This window comes from Mobula hypostoma, chromosome 5 (genome assembly GCF_963921235.1).
Source record: "Mobula hypostoma chromosome 5, sMobHyp1.1, whole genome shotgun sequence".
Taxonomy (NCBI): Eukaryota; Metazoa; Chordata; class Chondrichthyes; order Myliobatiformes; family Myliobatidae; genus Mobula; species Mobula hypostoma.
The window spans coordinates 37,754,833-37,773,661 of record NC_086101.1 but is presented as its reverse complement, the minus strand read 5'-3'; the positions used below and the strand labels follow the sequence as shown (position 1 = coordinate 37,773,661).

General features: G+C 48.2%; 1 protein-coding gene across 6 annotated transcripts in view; it reads left to right on the top strand.

Moving 5' to 3' along the window:
- The window catches only part of farp1 (FERM, RhoGEF (ARHGEF) and pleckstrin domain protein 1 (chondrocyte-derived)), a 278,773-nt gene that overhangs the window by 154,251 nt on the left and 105,693 nt on the right, over nucleotides 1–18,829 (top strand). For all 6 annotated transcript variants that reach the window (XM_063048415.1, XM_063048411.1, XM_063048414.1 and 3 more), the window contains exons 5-11: nucleotides 1,622–1,700; nucleotides 4,358–4,455; nucleotides 5,866–5,980; nucleotides 11,979–12,126; nucleotides 12,937–13,032; nucleotides 13,123–13,283; nucleotides 17,443–17,511. In XM_063048415.1, the coding sequence (XP_062904485.1) occupies nucleotides 1,622–1,700; nucleotides 4,358–4,455; nucleotides 5,866–5,980; nucleotides 11,979–12,126; nucleotides 12,937–13,032; nucleotides 13,123–13,283; nucleotides 17,443–17,511 (766 nt within the window). The remainder of the gene's footprint in view (nucleotides 1–1,621; nucleotides 1,701–4,357; nucleotides 4,456–5,865; nucleotides 5,981–11,978; nucleotides 12,127–12,936; nucleotides 13,033–13,122; nucleotides 13,284–17,442; nucleotides 17,512–18,829) is intronic.

Genomic DNA, 18,829 nt, shown 5'->3' with positions numbered 1-18,829 from the left:
TCCTCTGTTCCGAGCAGAACCTCATACCTCATTGCTGAGATTGATCAATAAATCTCATCTACACCCTCCCCAAAGGACTTTTAAAGTATAGGGCCGACAGGAGACCAAATATCAGCGTCTCTTATACAACTGAGTAGTTTATAATAGAGTTCTGCATTTTATAGCACCTCCTGCATCCCTTTCAGAACATCCTAAGGCATTTTATAGTCTACCAAATATTTGTGAAGTGTAGTCACTGTTTTAATGCAGGACTCTGTCAAGCAGTAAAGATGTGTGAATTACCACTTTCAATCATTTCAATATAAGCAACATGAAGTCAGTAGTCATCGTCCTTTCCATAAATTTCCATTAAGGGAACATTCAGTGGTGTTGAGTTACTTCAGACTTTGGTATGCCAGTTGGAAACAGTCCCAAACTAGTGTTCAGTGAAGATGAAACCACAGGTCCCAAGTCCCGCTGTGCCATGTTTCAAGTAGCTTATTGGCTAGTAACATGTTAAACTAGACAATACGTGATGTTATCCAGCAAGGAGCTAATATTGTGCACCATGTATGGAAATGTGTGAGGTTGAAAATGTGCTTCGGTTTCGATACACTGTCAGCTGAGCTGTCCTCACCTGAGATGTAAGATCACTGGTTCGGTTGATGTTTCGCTCTAATACTGAGGGAGTATTACACTGATGGGAGTGACCTTTTCTTAATGAGTCAACAAGCCGAAGCCCCAAATGGTTGTAAGAATTCAATGGCCACTATTTGAATGAAGATCAGAGAGCCTTGTTGCACAGTCTTCACCAGCAAACATCACATTTAAAAGAAACACACACACACACACACACACACACACACACCCCATGCACGCACCCCGCACACAAGTACAGTACTGTGCAAAAGTCTTAGGCGTGTATATATGGTTAGGATGCTTAAAACTCATGTACAGTACTGTAATGTCAATGTGGAGCAGAGAACAATTTTGTTTATCTGGTGGGAGCAAAGAATGTTGGGTATGGCAAGGGTGGAGTGCCATGGGAGGGCTGTGGGTCAGTGGCAAAGGAGTGCCAGGGGCAGGGAATTGTGTGGGTACAGATACACCCAGCTCTGAGACACCAGACAAGGTGATTTGATTCCAAACAATTGGTTTAATTGATGTTACAGAATGTCCCTCTTGTGTTTCCTGCTCCCTTCCCTCTTCCTTCCCCTTTACCCTACCATGATTTCCCTCTCCCTGCCCCCTTCCCACTCTCAGTCCACAACAGGGACCCATATCAGAATCAGGTTCATCATCACTCACATATTTTTGCGGCAGCAGTACAGTGCAATACATAAAATTACTGCAGTACTGTGCAAAAGTTTTAGGCACCCTAGCTATATATATGTGCCTGAGACTTTACACAGTACTGTGTGTGTATATATATACACACACACACATACATACACACATACACACACACACTGCTGTTAGTGGGAGATTGCTGTGAACCGGTTTATCTGTTTTTTTTTCCAGCATTCCACCAGTGACCACACAAAATGCTTGTTAGTTTGGCTAAGAAGTGCTTTGAGTTGTTTGAGAAAAGATGAGAGAGGCACTATGAAAATGCAGTTCTTCCTTTAATATTCCTCTCCAGGGCCGAGGCACGTTGTGATGAGATTCGTCGTGAAGTTCTTCCCACCTGATCACACGCAGCTTCAAGAAGAACTGACAAGGTTGGTGCCTGATCTTTTGCGGTCAATCTGGGACCTCCCATTCTTTGGGTTTGTGGAGGCAGTGTCACTGCGGAAGGTGAAACCAGTACTTGGACCGTGAGGGAGCACCTGGGACACTGCCTATTGGCAGTGGTGCCCTTGGTCAGTGGGGTGCTGTCCCCTTTTGTAATGGCCAAGGACGCCTTGAGGTTGTGGGTCCGACACGATGTCGTTGGGCTGAGGGGTAGGCTGGAGGTGCTCTACCTACTGTGAATTGCCCCTTGTGTATAACTGAGTGGTACAGTCATTGGGGTTTTGGGATGTGGGGAGAATAAAATGGGATTAGTATGCTCGTTTGATGGCCAGCACAGGCAAGGTGGGCCGAAAGGCTTGTTTCTTGCTAACGGGCTTTTGTGATGGTACGTAGAAGCTGTGATTAGCCTCACAGAGAGTGCTCCGAGAGACCCTGACTTCCAGATCAGCGTCATTGAGACACTCAGAATACAGAGCAGTACAGCACAGGAACAGGCCCCTCAACCCACAATGTTTTGCTCAACTAATCAAATGCCCAGCTAAACTAATCCCGTCTGCCTGCGCGGGGAAGGTCCGGACCCTTCCATTACCTGTCTGTGGGCTTCTGCTGCAGCCCTCTCGCATTGGCGTCCACGGCCACCCCAGGCTGAGCCTTGCAGGCACCCGGCACGCCCTGTGGAAAAGAGCAGAGATAGCCCGACTGTGATCTGGTCATTATCATATTGTGGGAATTTGCCCTGTACACATTTTCTGCTCTAGCTCCTACGTGACGGAGGTGACTGCCCTTGACATTTGTCTGAATGGCTGTCGAGTGTTATGGAAGGAGATACGAGAAGTATTCTAGAAAAGCAAATCTTTGCTCTTATCTCAGTGAGCCTGTGTTTTCTCTCCATGTGACCTTTCAGTTCGGCTCGGCTGCGTAACTCGAATGGAATCATATTGATTAATAATGTTTCTTGGACATGCCCTGGGAATGTCTCCAGGAACTTCTGTGGTTGAATGACCTCCTGCCCTGCCACATATCTGAGTTGTCTCTCTGTCATTGAAGAACATGGTGGGCAGTGAGAACTGGCCTGGTGTTATTGTTACAGCCTGCACTTTCCTCCAAGAATTCCAACACTTTAAACAGTCTCTGCTGCATCAAAAGTTTATATTTTATTCACAAACAATGCACTCGGGTCACAAGATCTTCAATTTATGGTTTGTTTGGACACACCATGAATTACTGGTTATTCTCCTGCATATCCATAATATCATTTAAAAAAAGGAGCAAATTAGGCCATTTGTCCCATTGTATCTTCTCCACAAATCAGACATGGCTGATTTTTTTTAAAAGTCCTGTTCTTCCCTGCCTCCCTGCAACCTTTAATCCCCCCCTTACCACTCAAGAACCTATCAATCTCTGCTTTAAATACACCCAACAACTTGGCCTTCGCATCCTTCAGTGGCAAAGAAGTCTACAGATTCCCCACCATCGGGTTGAAGAAATTCCTCCTCATCTCTGTCCTACAGAGTCGCCTCTTTATTCCGAGAGTGCCCTTCTGATCCTAGACTCTTCTGCTGATGGAGTCAGTCTCTCCACGTCCACTCTATCCAGACCTTTCAGAGTCTGGTATGCTTCAAAGATCCCTCCCCCTCCACCTCCCACATTGTTGTGAACTCCAGCGAGTACAGGCTGAGAGACATCCAATGCTTCTCGTGTTCTGAACTTTACATTCTTGTGAACCTCCTCTGGATCCTTTCCAGGGCCAGCACTTCTTTTCTTTGATACAGGGCCCACAATATTCCAAATGTTCAGAATCAGAATAGGGTTTAATATCACTGGCAAATTTTGTGAAACTCACTGACTTTTTGCTTTATTTCATTTTTTGGACATGCAATAAGAAGTATATATAAAAAAAATTAATTAAACAAATAGTGCAAAAAAAGAGAGGAAAATAAATAGTGAGATAGTGTTCATGGATTCATTGTCCATTCAGAAATCTGATGGCAGAGCCTTATTAAAGCCTCAGCAGTATACAGTATCCTGGCTTTTATGTTTTAGTCCTCTCAAGTTGCAATCCTAGAGGCAATAAAAGAAGGCGTTTTCTTTTGACTATCAAACACCTTCCCCTCACCCCCTTCCAAGTAAAATCGTTACCGACGATGTCAAAGACTATACAAAAGTATACAAGAGAGTAAAGAAAAAGAAACAGTATGCAAAACAACACACAAGTGCAAATAAAAAGACGCAATCAGAAACAAGTCCATGGTAGTGCAAAAGTTGGTCTGTAGTTCTGATGAGTGAGGATTATGCAGGCCAGTTCAACCGATGGTTGTTGGAAAGTAGCTGTTCCTGAACCTGGTGATTTGGGACTTCGGGGTTCTGTCCCTCCTGTCTGACAGTAGCAGTGAGAAAAGGATGTGATCCAGGCGGTGGGGAATCTTTAATGACAGAGGCTGCTTTCCTGTAGCTGTTAAAAGTGGTGAGGAGGGCTGTGTTCACTACTCTGCAAACCTCTTGTGTTCCTGAGTGTACCAGTGTGCTTTTCTCAATCCATTGCATGCAGTGCACTGTGGCAGGTGCTCCCTGCTCCTACGCTATCAGATTGATCGCAGATATGCTGGAAGTGTTTCTGAGATGACTGACTGGATGTGTTTTGCAGGTACCTCTTTGCATTGCAAATCAAACAGGACCTGGCCTCGGGCAGAATGACCTGCAACGATACAAGTGCAGCTCTCCTGGTCTCTCACATCATCCAATGTGAGTCAATTCAAAGGTCTCTTACTGTGGGCGTGGAGTTAGGACCGTGGAAAAATTCCATCCCATACCTCTTCCCAAAGGTCCCCTTCAGCATCCGAACCTGCCTCAGTTCCTTACTGAAGGAATAGTGCAGTGTTGGAGGGATTATCTTCCAGACGAGATAACTCTTCTTTCTTGGTGGGTGGGAAGAATCAAATGTAATCCATTGGGGTCATTCATTATACCTGGTGCTCCCAAGTGTGGCCTCTTCTATGGTCGGTGAGACATGACACAGATTGGTGTATCGCTTCATCCAGAAACTTCACTCCATCTGCTACAACAGTCTGGATCTCCCACTGGCTACCCATTCCCTCACTGATCTTCACTCCATCTACCGCAACAGTCAAGTCTGCTCAGTGACCACCCATTCCAACACTGACATGACTACCCGCAGTGTTCTCTGCTGCCCATTTGCGGTCAGACGTAGATTGGATGTCATTGTGGGAAAGACTGACCACTGGGAGATTCTGACTATGTCCTGGTAGTCTCTAACCTGATGGCATCAATATCAATTTCTCTAACTTACAGTAACAACACCCCTTTGTTTTTCTATATCCCTCTGGCGCCATTATCCCATCTTGTTCCTATTCCCTGCCCTTGCAATCTGTTCGTCACCCACACCTTCCCTCTGGTTACCTACCTTCCCTTTATTTTATGTTCCACTGTCTTCTGCTAACAGATTCCATATTTTTCAGACCTTTGCCTCTGCCCCATCACCTTCCAGCTTCTCACTTCATTCCCACTTCCCCACCCCACCTACCTCTCTTCTCATTTTCAGTCTCTCCTCTTTTATTCAGGATTTTCCCCTCATTCTTTACAATCCTGACAAAGGGTCTTAGCCCGAAACACGGAATGGCCATTTCCCTCCATTGATGCTGTCTGACCTGCTGAGTTTCCTCCTGCAGTGTGTGTGTGTGTTGGAGGAATCCCAGTGTTGGGTCAAAGAGCAGGGATGCTCTTCCCGATTCCCTGGCTAACGCTTACAGTATCGCACAGCCAGTGTCGCCAAGCAAGCGGTTGCTATATCATCCTCTCACCTGGATCCAACTATCAATTGCCAGATTTTGCACCCTACTTCCCCTTCACCTCTTTTACACTGGCTTCCTCCTCTGTATCAGCCAGCCCAGGTGAAGCATCTCAGTCCGTTTCCATTCACAACTGTTACCTGACCTGCTGGTACTGAATTGCTCCAGTATCTCTGCTGCTCCTGTTCCCATGCTGCTCAGTGTTACGAGTAAGGCAATACACTGTGAAAACTGCTGCAGAAATGCAAGCCTTTTGAAAATCCTTTTCCTGGGACAAAAGGTGGGTGAGGTGTTAGTTGAAGTTGTTGTCTGACGTACTGAAATGATCCACACTTCTCTCTTCCAGCGGAAATTGGAGACTTTGATGAAGATGTTTTCTCTGAGCATTTGGCAAAGCACAAGTACATCCCTCAGCAAGAAGCTCTAGAGGGGAAGATAAAGGAGTTTCACCGCCAGCATGTGTAAGTGAGAGGCCTTGTTAACCCTTCCATTTGCATTGTGGCGGCCTTGGAAAATGGAGACAAGAAACATCAGGCATGTCCAACCATTAATAGTCAAAAGTTCACGGCACCTCACGTTACCCGACTTTACCTCAGACCGCGATAACTCTGCCACGGTTCACTCAATCTCCACCTCAGACCAAATTAACACATGTCAGACTACACAAACTTCCTTTTTGAACATCCTAACCCCTCCTCAGACCGCCCTAACCCCTCCTCGGACCGCCCTAACCCCTCCTCGGACCGCCCTAACCCCTCCTCGGACCGCCCTAACCCCTCCTCGGACCGCCCTAACCCCTCCTCGGACCGCCCTAACCCCTCCTCGGACCGCCCTAACCCCTCCTCGGACCGCCCTATCCCCTCCTCGGACCGCCCTATCCCCTCCTCGTACTGCCCTATCCCCTCCTCGTACTGCCCTATCCCCTCCTCGTACTGCCCTATCCCCTCCTCGGACCGCCCTATCCCCTCCTCGGGCCGCCCTATCCCCACCTCGGGCCGCCCTATCCCCACCTCGGGCCGCCCTATCCCCTCCTCGGACCGCCCTATCCCCTCCTCGGACCGCCCTATCCCCTCCTCGGACCGCCCTATCCCCTCCTTGAACCGCTCTGGCCCCTCCTTGGGCCGCCCTATCTCCTCCTCGGACCGCCCTATCTCCTCCTCGGACCGCCCTATCCCCTCCTCGGTCCGCCCCACCCCCTCCTCGGTCCGCCCCACCCCCTCCTCGAACCGCCCCACCCTCTTCTCGCCCACCCCCTCCTCGGGCCGCCCCACCCTCTTCTCGGGCCACCCCACCCCCTCCTCGGGCCGCCCCAGCCCCTCCTCAGACCGCCCTATCCCCACCTCGGACAGCCCTATCCACCTCAGGCCACTACAACGCCACCTTGTGCTGCCCTCATGTCACCTCGGACCACCCTAACTCCACCTCAGGCCTCCCTACCTTGGACCACCCTAATTCCACTACTGACCACCTTAACCCCACCTCAGGCCACCCTAAATCCCCCCTCTGGCTGTCGAAATTCCTGCTCAATTCAGTTGGAATTGGTTTATTATTGTCACATGTACCAAGCCACCGTGAAAAGCTTCTCATACATGCTGTTCATAAAGATCAACTGATTTCAATAATGCAGTGAGGTAGTCTGAGGTAAAAACATAACCGAATGCAGAATAAAGGATAATATTTACAGTAAAAATGCAGTGCAAGTAAGCAATAAGGTTCAAAATCATAACAAGGTAGATTGTGAAGTCAGGAAGCCATTTTATTACACTACAGACCATTTACTAGTCTTATAACAACGGGATAGAAGTTGTCTTTGAGCCTGGTGCCATGTGCTTTCAGGCCTTTGTATCCTCTACTCAATGGCAGAGGGGGGAAGAGAGAATGCCTGCAGTGGGTGGTGTCTTTGTTTGTGCTGTGTGCATTACTGAGGCAGTAAGAAGTATAGACAGAGTCCAAAGAAGGGACAAATTTGAGAAAGTCTGCAGGTGCTTGAAATCCAAGCCACACACACAAAATGCTGGAGGAACTCAGCAGGCCAGGCAGCATCTATGGAAAAGAGTAAACAGTTGACGTTTCAGGCCGAGACCCTTCATCAGGACTGGAAGAAAAGATGAGAAGTCGGAGCAAGAAGGTGGGTGGGGGGTGGGAGGGAGGGGAGGAAGTGCAAGGTAGTAGGTGATTGGTGAAACTGGGAGAGAGGATGGGGTGAAGTAAAGAGCTGGGTAGTCAATTGGTGAAAGATAAAGGGCTGGAGAAGGGGGAATCTGATAGCAGAGGGTTGAAAACCATGGAAGAAAGGGAAGGGGGAGGAGCGCCAGTGGGAGGCGATGGGCAAGTAAGGAGATAGGATGAGAGTGGTGAATGGGAATAGGGGAATAGTGAAGGGGTGGGGGCAGTTACGGGAAGTTTGAAAAATCAATATTCATGTCCTCAAGTTGGAGGCTACCCAAAGCAAGAAAACCGGGGTCTCAGCAACTTAAAATGTACAACAGTACTGCATGGGAAAAGGCCCTTCGGCCCACAATGCTGTACCAACTATTTAAGCTAAAGACACCTAATCTTTTCTGCCTGCTCACGGTCTCCGCATTCTCTGCACATTCGCATGTTTATGCCTCCACCATATCTCCCTCTACCACCACCTCTAACAGCATATTCCAGATACCCACCACTCTGTGTGGGAAAAAAAGCTTGCCCTGCACGTCTCCTTTGAACTTCCTTCCCCTCACCTTAAATGCATGCCTGCTAGCATTTGACATTTTGACCCTGGGTAAAAAAATACTGGCTGTCTACTCTGTCTATGCCTATAAGCTTCCTTGCGTAGACAGCACTTGTGTGTTGTTTGACTGTGAGGCGAAGGGGATTGAGAACCAGGCTGGACTGTAAGAATAGGAGCTGTCGATCGCAGTGCCAGGGTTGATATTTGCCTCACGCTGTGAGAGGAAATATGTCGAGCCTGTGAATCACTTGTAGCAAAGGGCAGCCTCAGCTCGGCAGGCTGAGATGTAAGTGGACTTTGATAAAGTTCGTTTCAGACCTTCCCTGCGGAGAGACTTCCGTTGCCAACCTTACGGCGGGAGAGAGGGAGATCCTCCACTCCGACTTCTGTCAGACGTTTAAAGTACAAAAACAAAGTAAATTAATCTTTTATGCATTAGCCTGCCTTGACCTTTTCTGTTCCTTGAGGGGATCTGACTGTCAAGACCAGAATTTATTGCTGATGTTCTGAGCTGAATCATTTCAAAGAGTAGTTAAGAATTAACCATAACAGTGGGTCTGCAGTCTTGTTCAGGCCAGATGAGTGAGGGTGGCAGATTTCCTCCCCTGGAGCAGATTAGTGGATCCAGATGGGCTTTCACAACCGCCCCGTGCCCTAAAGCTTCGTCAGCACTGAGGATCACTTGATTTATTTAGGATATTTAGCTTCCCGTGGCAGAATTCGAACTTGCAACTGCATTGGAGTAGTTAAACCTCAGGACTGCCATACCAGGAGCATAAACATAATGCCACTCTGCAATGTGATGCACTCTAAGGCTTGAGTTGACTCCCATTTGGTGAAGTGGTTGGAACTGGTTTACAAAGTTGGATTGGGGACACAGAAACAGGCCCTTCGACTCGCCATGTCCGAGCTGACCTATTTGTCCATCCACACTAATTCCATTTATCTGTATTTGGTCCATTATCCTTCTATGACTTGCCTATTTAAGCATCTGCCTAAATACTTCTCAAACATAGCATTGTATCTGACTCTGTCAGTGAGTTCCACGATATCAACCACTATTTAAAATACCTTTCAGATCTCCTTTGAAGTCCCTTCCTCTCACCTTAAACCTATGCCCCCTTGTTTTTGATACTTCTACCACTGGAACAAAGATCTTGCCCCATAATTTTATACACCTCCAGCAGACCACCCCTCTGCCTCCTTTGCTCCAGGGAAGATGAGCCCAATCTAATCTGTCCCCGAAATTAAAGTCCTCCAGCCCAGGCAACATCCTTTTCATGCACCATTCAGAAATCTGATGGCGGAGAGGAAGAAGCTGTTTCTGAATCACTGAGTGTGGGTCTTCAGCTTCCTGAATCTCTTCCCCGATGGCGCTTATGCAAAGGAGGCAGTCCCAGATAGCGAGGGTCTGCACTGGTAGACGTCACCCTTATCGAGGCACGTCTCTTGGAGATGTCCTCAATGCTGGGTACATCAATAGAAATTTGTAAGAGTATTTGGTGATAATACAGTGCTGTGCAAAAGTCTTAGGCACCCTAGATCTTTTATATGGTTTCAGATGGTATGGCCTCCACAGAGCCTTGATCTCAACATTATTGAGGCTGTCTGGGATTACCTGGACAGGCAGAAGCAAGCAAGACACCCACAGTCTGCAGAAGAACTGCGGCAAGTTCTCCAAGATGCTTGGAACAACCTATTAACCGATTTTCGTATAAAACTGCACAACAGTGTCCCTAAAAGAATTGTTGCAGTTTTAAAGGCAAAGAGGATGGTCACACCAAACATTGATTTGATTTAGATTTTTACTGCTTACTGCTCTGTTCTTTTTGCTATTTAGAAACTTTTCATTTGATTATTTTTGAAAACATCTTTGCTTTACAGAACTTTTCTACATGTGCCTAAGACTAGCACAGTACTGTACCAACTCTCCTCAAACCTCTAGTGAAGTCCAGCCACTGGTGTGCCTTCTTTGTAACTGCCTTAATATGTTGGGCTTAGGATAGAACCCCTGAGACGTTGATGCCCAGGAACTTGAAGCTGCTCGTCCTTTCCTTAGACAATGAGGGCTGGTGTGTGTTCTCCCAATTTCCCCTTCCTGAAGTTCATGATCAATGACAACTGGCTGCCCTGTCTGATGCCAAGACGCCAGAATTGGTGGAGTGGGACATCTGGAAATTGAGGACCACTAAGGGAATTTGAGGAGAAGAACGATAGTTGTGTAACAAAGACATTGTCAGACCAGGAGGGTCGATCTTAAGGAAGATTGACATCCACGTAGCTGGAGCCTGCAAGCTCTTTGTTTAAGGCCTGGGGGTCAAGAGGTATTCAAAGTCAAGTTCATTATTAAGTGCATAAGTAAATATGCAATAGGTGCAATGGAGAACTTGCATCAATATCACAGGTACATTGCATCTGATAAGTTGCATTCACAAGAACAACAAAAATTAAACACAAATTTAACAAGAAAGAACACAAAGTCCGTTGTGGTGCAAAGCTGTCATAGCGCTGCTGTGATTAGGGGTGTGTGGCTTGGTTCAGGATCTGAAGGGAAGTAGCTGTTCTTGACCTGGTGGTGTGAGACTTTGGGCTTCTGTCCCTCCTGCCCGATGGTAGCTGTGAGAAGATGGCATGGCCCAGAGGGTGGGGATCTGTGTTGACAGATGTTGCTTCCCTGAGACAGCACCTCCTGTAGATAGTACCAACGGTAGTGAGTGAAGAATTATTCATTGAAAAGATTAAAAACTTAATTTCCGGTAAATCTGAATTAATAAAGAAAATGCCAAAGCAGCCTGCTGAAACTTCAATCTATCGGCCTAGAGGTGAAAGTATTCAAGTAGTTTTAAAATGCACTTAAAAGTTGCTGGTGAACGCAGCAGGCCAGGCAGCATCTCTAGGAAGAGATGCAGTCGACGTTTCGGGCCGAGACCCTTCGTCAGGACTAACTGAAGGAAGAGCCAGTCAGAGATTTGAAAGTGGGGGGGAGGGGGAGATCGGAAATGATAGGAGAAGACAGGAGGGGGACGGATGGAGCCAAGAGCTGGACAGCTGATTAGCAAAGGGGATATGAGAGGATTGTGGGACAGAAGGCCTAGGGAGAAGGAAAAGGGGAAGGGGGGGAAACCAGAGGATGGGCAAGGGGTATAGTGAGAGGGGCAGAGGGAGAAAAAGGAGAGAGAGAAAAAGAAAGTGTGTATATAAACAAATAAGTAACAGATGGTTTACGAAGAGGAAGTAGTGGGGCATTAACGGGAGTTAGAGAAGTCAATGTTCATGCCACCAGGTTGGAGGCTACCCTGACGGAATATAAGGTGTTGTTCCTCCAACCTGAGTGTGGCTTCATCTTTACAGTAGAGGAGGCCGTGGATAGATATATCAGAATGAGAATGGGACGTGGAATTGTTTCTGTCACCCAATCAGCTATGATTAAATGGCTGAGCAAACTCAAATGGCTGAATGATCTAATTCTGCTCCCACCTCTTACGGTCTTAACTCTTCCACGTCTTTCCCTTAAATCTATGCTCCCGCCTGTTCCGCACTTACTGACTTGACATTTCCCTGACGATGTGGGACTTCAGGGACGTTAGGCACTCCCTGGCGGGGAGACAACCTTGACAGGGTGTCAGTGGAGGCCAGGAGCATCAGTGCAGAAATCATGGGTGGAAGGCGGGGACTGGAGACTGGCAGGTTTTTCTGAGAAGCCGTCTCATGGAATTACCCCCTTTGCTTGTCTCTCCCGGCTAAAGTGGTCAAACACCTGCGACTTCTGACTACCAGCTCCTGGAGATCGCGAGGAAGTTGGAAATGTATGGAATCCGCCAGCACCGAGCGAAGGACAGGGAAGGGTCGAAGATCAACCTCTCTGTGTCGCACACGGGAATTATTGTCTTCCAGGTGAGAGGGGGTGCGTGTGTACGGTGGGGGTGACGCAGCCCCGTGCCTTCCCTCACACATCAGCAGCAAATGTTGGCAACGCTCAGCAGGGCAAGCAGCATCTGTGGGGGGAAGAAACAGGATTAACGCGATGAACAGAAATCATTCATCGGGACTGCAAAAGAATCTGTCCTGCAGATTGGAAAAAGGCCCTTCATGCCATCCAGGTGCCAACCTAAGCTCGTCCCATTTGTTTACAGTTGACCCACATCCCTTTGAATCTTTCCGATCCATATCCTTATCCAAATGCTGTTAATGTATCTGGCTCAACCGCTCTCCCTGGCAGTCGGTGCATCTGCAGACCATGCTCTGGGTGAAAAAGTTGTCCCTTGTTCTCTCCCCTCTCACCTTAAACCTGTGCCCTCTCATTCTTGATTTTCTTTCCTTGGGAAAAAGATTGTGTGCACTCACCCTTTCTGTGTCCCTCATGATTTTACACACCTCAATAAGATTGCCTGTCATTCTCCTACACCCCAAGGAGTAAAGTCCTAGCTTGCTCAACCTCTCCAGTAACATATTTCTTCAAGTGCTGGCAATATTCTTATAATTAAAATGCTTCTAAATTTACTTGTTTTTAAAGTTAGAAAAACGATTTTAAATCTCTCTTTCCTAAATCTGGAACTCTGTTTTTCTCTCTAGCCTGACCTGTAGAGTATTTAGGTTATTGTCAGATTCTATTTCCTGTTTCTGACCACGGCAGTATTTTTTAGATTTTCTTCCTGTCCCACTTGGGTTCATTCTAACACGTTGATGTTTTGATGTCTGGTGCAGGGGAATAACAAGATCAACTCGTTCAACTGGGCCAAGGTTCGCAAGCTGAGCTTCAAAAGGAAGCGGTTCCTCATTAAGTTCCGTCCAGAGACAAATGTGAGTGTTAACCGGTCCCGGTCCCTCTCTCCAGTTGCTTCCCTCTCCGCAACCAGTGCTGACCTTTGTGCCCTTGCATCTTCTCTGCAGTCCTGTCAGGACACCTTGGAGTTTACCATGGCCAGCCGAGATTCCTGCAAGGCCTTCTGGAAGATCTGCGTGGAATATCATGCCTTCTTCCGACTGTTTGAGGAGCCAAAACCCAAACCCAAGCCCCTCCTCTTCAGCCGAGGATCCTCCTTCAGGTTCAGGTACAGTGTAGAGCCAAGGTGGTGACCACTACGTTCGTACCTTCTCGCGTAGATGAGTCGCCAGTGCCTGCTAGTCACAGAACGCGGCGTTGTGGGGAGGGTGTTGCCGACGGAGGAGTATGCTGTGGAAGGGATGTTGTCAGGGGAGCACCATGTCCTGGAGTAGCAGTGATGAGGGAGCACCTCCCTTTTGGTGAGGGTGTGTTGCAGAGGGCTGTGCTGAGGGAGCACTGCATTGAAGGAAGAGCAGTTCAATGGTCTTTAATACCAAATTAGTGAAGAGCTTATCCTGAGTACTGGTCATACAGAACAGTTCTTTACACAGTGCATTGAGGTAGAACAATTTAGATAAAACAATAACAGGATGCAAATAAGGTGTAACGGCAGGTGGACAATTAGGTGCAGGAGCATAACAACATAGATTGTGAGGTCAAGGGTCCATCTTATCATACGATGGGAGCATTCAGTGGTGTTATAAGCTGACTTTGAGCATGATGGACGTGCTTTCAGTTTTTTGTATCTTCTGCCTGATAGGAGAGGGGAGTAAAGAGAATGTTTGCAGTGGGGGGGGGTTGATTATGCTGGCTGCTTTACTGGGACAGCAGTTAATGTAGGCAGAGTTGATAGAGGGAAGGCTGGTTCCCATGATGTGCTGAGCAAATCTCCAAAGTTTCTTATGGGTGTCTTTACTGTCCAGCTGCTCCAGTGTGGGACACGAGAGTGAGAGAGCGGCTGTTCAGTGGGACACTGGAGTGAGAGAGGAGCTGTTCAGTGGGACACTGGAGTGAGAGAGCGGCTGTTCGGTGCGACACTGGAGTGAGAGAGGAGCTGTTCAGTGGGACGCTGGAGTGAGAGAGCGGCTGTTCGGTGGGACACTGGAATGAGAGATGCTGTTCAGTGGGACACTGGAGCGAGAGAGGGGCTGTTCGGTGGGACACTGGAGTGAGAGAGGGGCTGTTCGGTGGGACACTGGAGCGAGAGGGGGGCTGTTCAGTGGGACAGTGGAGCGAGAGTGGGACTGTTCAGTGGGACACTGGAGCGAGATAGGGGCTGTTCAGTGGGACACTGGAGTGAGAGGGGGGCTGTTCAGTGGGACACTGGAGTGAGAGAGGGGCTGTTCAGTGGGACACTGGAGTGAGAGAGGGGCTGTTCAGTGGGACACTGGAGTGAGATAGGGGCTGTTCAGTGGGACAGTGGAGCGAGAGAGGGACTGTTCAGTGGGACACTGGAGTGAGAGGGGGGCTGTTCAGTGGGACACTGGATTGAGAGGGGGGCTGTTCAGTGGGACACTGGAGTGAGAGAGGGGCTGTTCAGTGGGACACTGGAGTGAGATAGGGGCTGATCAGTGGGACACTGGAGTGAGATAGGGGCTGTTCAGTGGGACAGTGGAGCGAGAGAGGGACTGTTCAGTGGGACACTGGATTGAGAGGGGGCTGTTCAGTGGGACACTGGATTGAGAGGGGGGGCTGTTCAGTGGGACACTGGATTGAGAGAGGGGCTGTTCAGTGGGACACTGGAGTGAGAGAGGGGCTGTTCAGTGGGACACTGGAGTGAGAGGGGGGCTGTTCAGTGGGACACTGGAGTGAGAGGGGGGCTGTTCAGTGGGACACTGGAGTGAGAGGGGGGCTGTTCAGTGGGACACTGGAGTGAGAGGGGGGCTGTTCAGTGGGACACCGGAGTGAGAGGGGGGCTGTTCAGTGGGACACCGGAGTGAGAGGAGGGCTGTTCAGTGGGACACCGGAGTGAGAGGGGGGCTGTTCAGTGGGACACCGGAGTGAGAGGGGGGGCTGTTCAGTGGGACACCGGAGTGAGAGGGGGGCTGTTCAGTGGGACACCGGAGTGAGAGGGGGGCTGTTCAGTGGGACACTGGAGTGAGAGGGGGGCTGTTCAGTGGGACACTGGAGTGAGATGGGGGCTGTTCAGTGGGACACTGAAGTGAGAGGGGGGCTGTTCAGTGGGACACTGGAGTGAGAGGGGGGCTGTTCAGTGGGACACTGGAGTGAGAGGGGGGCTGTTCAGTGGGACACCGGAGTGAGAGGGGGGGCTGTTCAGTGGGACACCGGAGTGAGAGGGGGGCTGTTCAGTGGGACACTGGAGTGAGAGGGGGGCTGTTCAGTGGGACACAAATTTTTCCTCATATCTGTTCTAAATGGATGCCCTTCTTTTCTGAAGCTGGGCCTTCTGGTCCTAGACCTCCCCCACCATAGGAAACATCCTCCCCACGTCCACTCATTCTAGATCTTTCAATATTCAATAGGTTTCTATGAGATATCCTCTTATTCTTCTGAACTCCAGGGAGTTCAGGCCCAGAGCCATCAAATGTTTCTCATGTGTTAACCCTTTCATTCCCATGATCATTCTCGTGAATCTCCTCTGGACCCTCTCCAAAGCCAGCACATCCTTTCTTAGATAAGGGGCCCAAAACAGCTCACAACACTTCAAGTGCGATCTGAGCAACGCCTTATAAAGCCCCAGCAATGCACCCTTGTTTTTATATTCTCGTCCTCTCCAATTGAATGAAAATGTTGCATTTGCTTTCCTTACCACTGTCTCAACCTGCAAGTTAACCTTTAATGAATCCTGCATGAGGAATCCCCAGTCCCTTTGCACCACAGATTTCTGAACTTTCTGCCCATTTAGAAATTAGTCTACACCTTTACTGCTTCTACCAAAGTGCATGACGATAAACTTCCCTCAGCTATATTCCATCTGCCCATTGTCTCAGTCCATTGTCTCATCTGTCTAAGTCCTTCCGCATACTCACTGGTTCCTCAACACGACCTGCTCCACCGCCTATAATCGTATCGTCTGCGAATTTGGCCAAAAACCTGGCCATGTGGAAAGAGCATTGCAGGTTATGCGGTTACAAGTGGCTGCTTTGCTTGTGCTAAGGTCGTGCTGCTCTGTGGGAGAGCAGTAACAGGTGGTGTCCCGCTGAGTGAGGGCTGAGGCTGATGGAATGCTGCAGTACTGAGCTTGAAACGGTAGACCAAGGTCTGTTTATCCTCAGATTCTGAAGTTCACTCTCTGTCCTGACCTTTCCTTCTTTCTATGGTTGTGCTATACAAACTAGTGGCTGTGTCGACCATGTGGGTTAGGGTTGTGCTGAGGGGTTGGGATGTTTTTGTCCTTGCTTTTTTCTTGATTGGAAGAGCTGGCTGTTTTCCAGCTGCTTTCCATCTCAAGAGCTCATGTGACTTGCACCAGCTTCCAAGCAATTACACTGTCCTGTTGGAGGGAATGTCCGCAGTCTCCTCCCACCTCCCTGAGCTGGGGTGGCCCGTGTCAGATTCCCATTCAGGTTAGTTTATTGTCACATGCATCAGATTGTATTTGAATCCTTTGTTTGTGAAAAGCTCGCAGAGCAAACGGTTCACAGGGTGATAATAAATACAACGACAAGCACTAAACAGCAGAATGGTGCGAAGTTTGTGATGCAGCCAGAAGTGTTGTAAAAAGAAATGACAATTACAGAAGAGGTAGAATTACGGGTTTGAGAATATGGAAGCATCACCGGCAGGGCGATGACAGAGAGGTGATTGTTTCCAAAACTGAGAGCAGTGGGGAAGAAGCTGTTCAGTTTGCTTGGGCTTTCGAGCTCCTGTATCTTCTCCCAGAAAGCAGAAGAGAGAAAAGGGAATGGCCAGGGTGGCAGGCAGGTTGCAGAGAAGGTTAAGGAGAGGCTTTAATGGTGGCAATGAAAATCAGTAAAGGTTGTGATGGAGTGAGTGAGGAGAAGCAAGGATCGGGAGGGCGAGTGTCCAGAGGACACGGAGTGAAGAAGATCCACAGAAGACCCACAGGGAAATGCTTAACTCAGTATGTCTGGAACACCCTGTAAGGGCGGGGAAGCTGATTTCACAGGAACATTTGAAAGAGAATTGGGGCATAGTTAAAGAAGAAAGATGCCTGGGGCTGTGGAAACAGAGGTACCGAGACAATTGGAGACTTTTGCAAAGTTGATGAAAGCACAAAATCAAGTGACTGATGAGTGACTCAAGGATTTTTGGCTTGGCGAGCTGGGACTGCTGACAGCTGATGCCTGGACACTTATGATAAGGAGGGTTTCTGTATTTATAAATCATAAAACATCAAACAGTCCGGCAAAATTCCATGGAAGGCAGCTTGGGTGAGTAACGTTCCCTTCCCTCTGTTGCAGTGGGAGGACCCAGAAGCAACTGCTGGACTATGTTAAAGAAGGCGGATACAAAAAGATACAGTTTGAGAGGTGAGCATGTTTCTTTACCTGGCCATATGCCATTGCTCTTCTTACCAAGTATCAGTGTACCCTGGCAGGGTGTGGCATTGAAACAACATAGTAAGGATTCCTGCATAACTCCAGTTAGGAATGGAAACTAGAAGGCAGAAATTTAATTTCTCAACAAGCACCTCCACTCCATCCGCCAAAAGCGGAAGTCCCTGGTGGCCAAACATTTCAATTCCCATTCCCGTTCTGATATGTCAGCATGGAGGAGCATCATCTTCTGTCCCGTCTGGGTGACCTCCAGCCTGATGACATGAATATCGATTTCTCCTGGTTTAAAAAAAAAAATTCCCTCCCTTCCCCTCTTCTCCTATTCTCCAATCTGGTCATTTACCTTTCCTCATCTGCCTATCACCTGCCCTGGGTCCCCTCCTCCTTCCCTTTCTCCTATGGTTCACTCTCCTCTCCTATCAGATTCCTTCTTCTCCAGCCCTTGACCTTTCCCACCCACCTGACCTGACCTCACCTATCACCTTCCAGCTATACTCCTTCCCCTCCCCCACATTTTTATTCTGACTTCTTCCCCCTTCCTTTGAAGTCTCAAAGAAGGGCGGGAACGTTAACTATTTATTCATTTCCGTAGATGCTGCCTGACCTGCTGAATTCCTCCAGCATTTTGTGCATGTTGCTTCAGAAACTGAAGTTGTCTTTTGACAGGAGTTTTAATTCAGATAAATGGCAAAGTGTTGCATTTTGGTTAAGCAACAAGGGTGGGCCTTGATGCATGAGTGGTAGAGTCCTGGAGAGTGGTGTTGAACTGAGAGACCTAGGGGTGCAGGTACATAGCTCCCTGAAACTGGCGTCACAGGTGGATAGGGTGCTGAAGGCGTTTGTCACACTGGCCTTCATCGCTCAGGGTACTGTGTACAGGAGATGGGACGTCATGTTACCACTGTCACGAGATCTTGATCAGGTTACTTTTGGAGTTCTGCACATAGCTCTGGTCACCCAGCTATAGGGAGGACATCGTAAAACTGGAGAGGACACAAAAAATATTTACGAGGACATTACCAGCACAGGAGGGCTTGGGTTATAAGGAGTGACTGAGATTTTTTCCCCTGGAGCAAAGGAGTGACTTTATAGAGGTTTATGAAGTCATGAGGGACATTGATAAGGTGAACAATCACAGTCTTTTCTCCAGCATGGGGAAATCTAAAACTACAAACCCCATTTCCAGAAAAGTCGGGATATTTTCAAAAATGCAATAAAAACAAAAATCTGTGATATGTTAATTCACGTGAACCTTTATTTAACTGACAAAGGTACAAAGAAAAGATTTTCA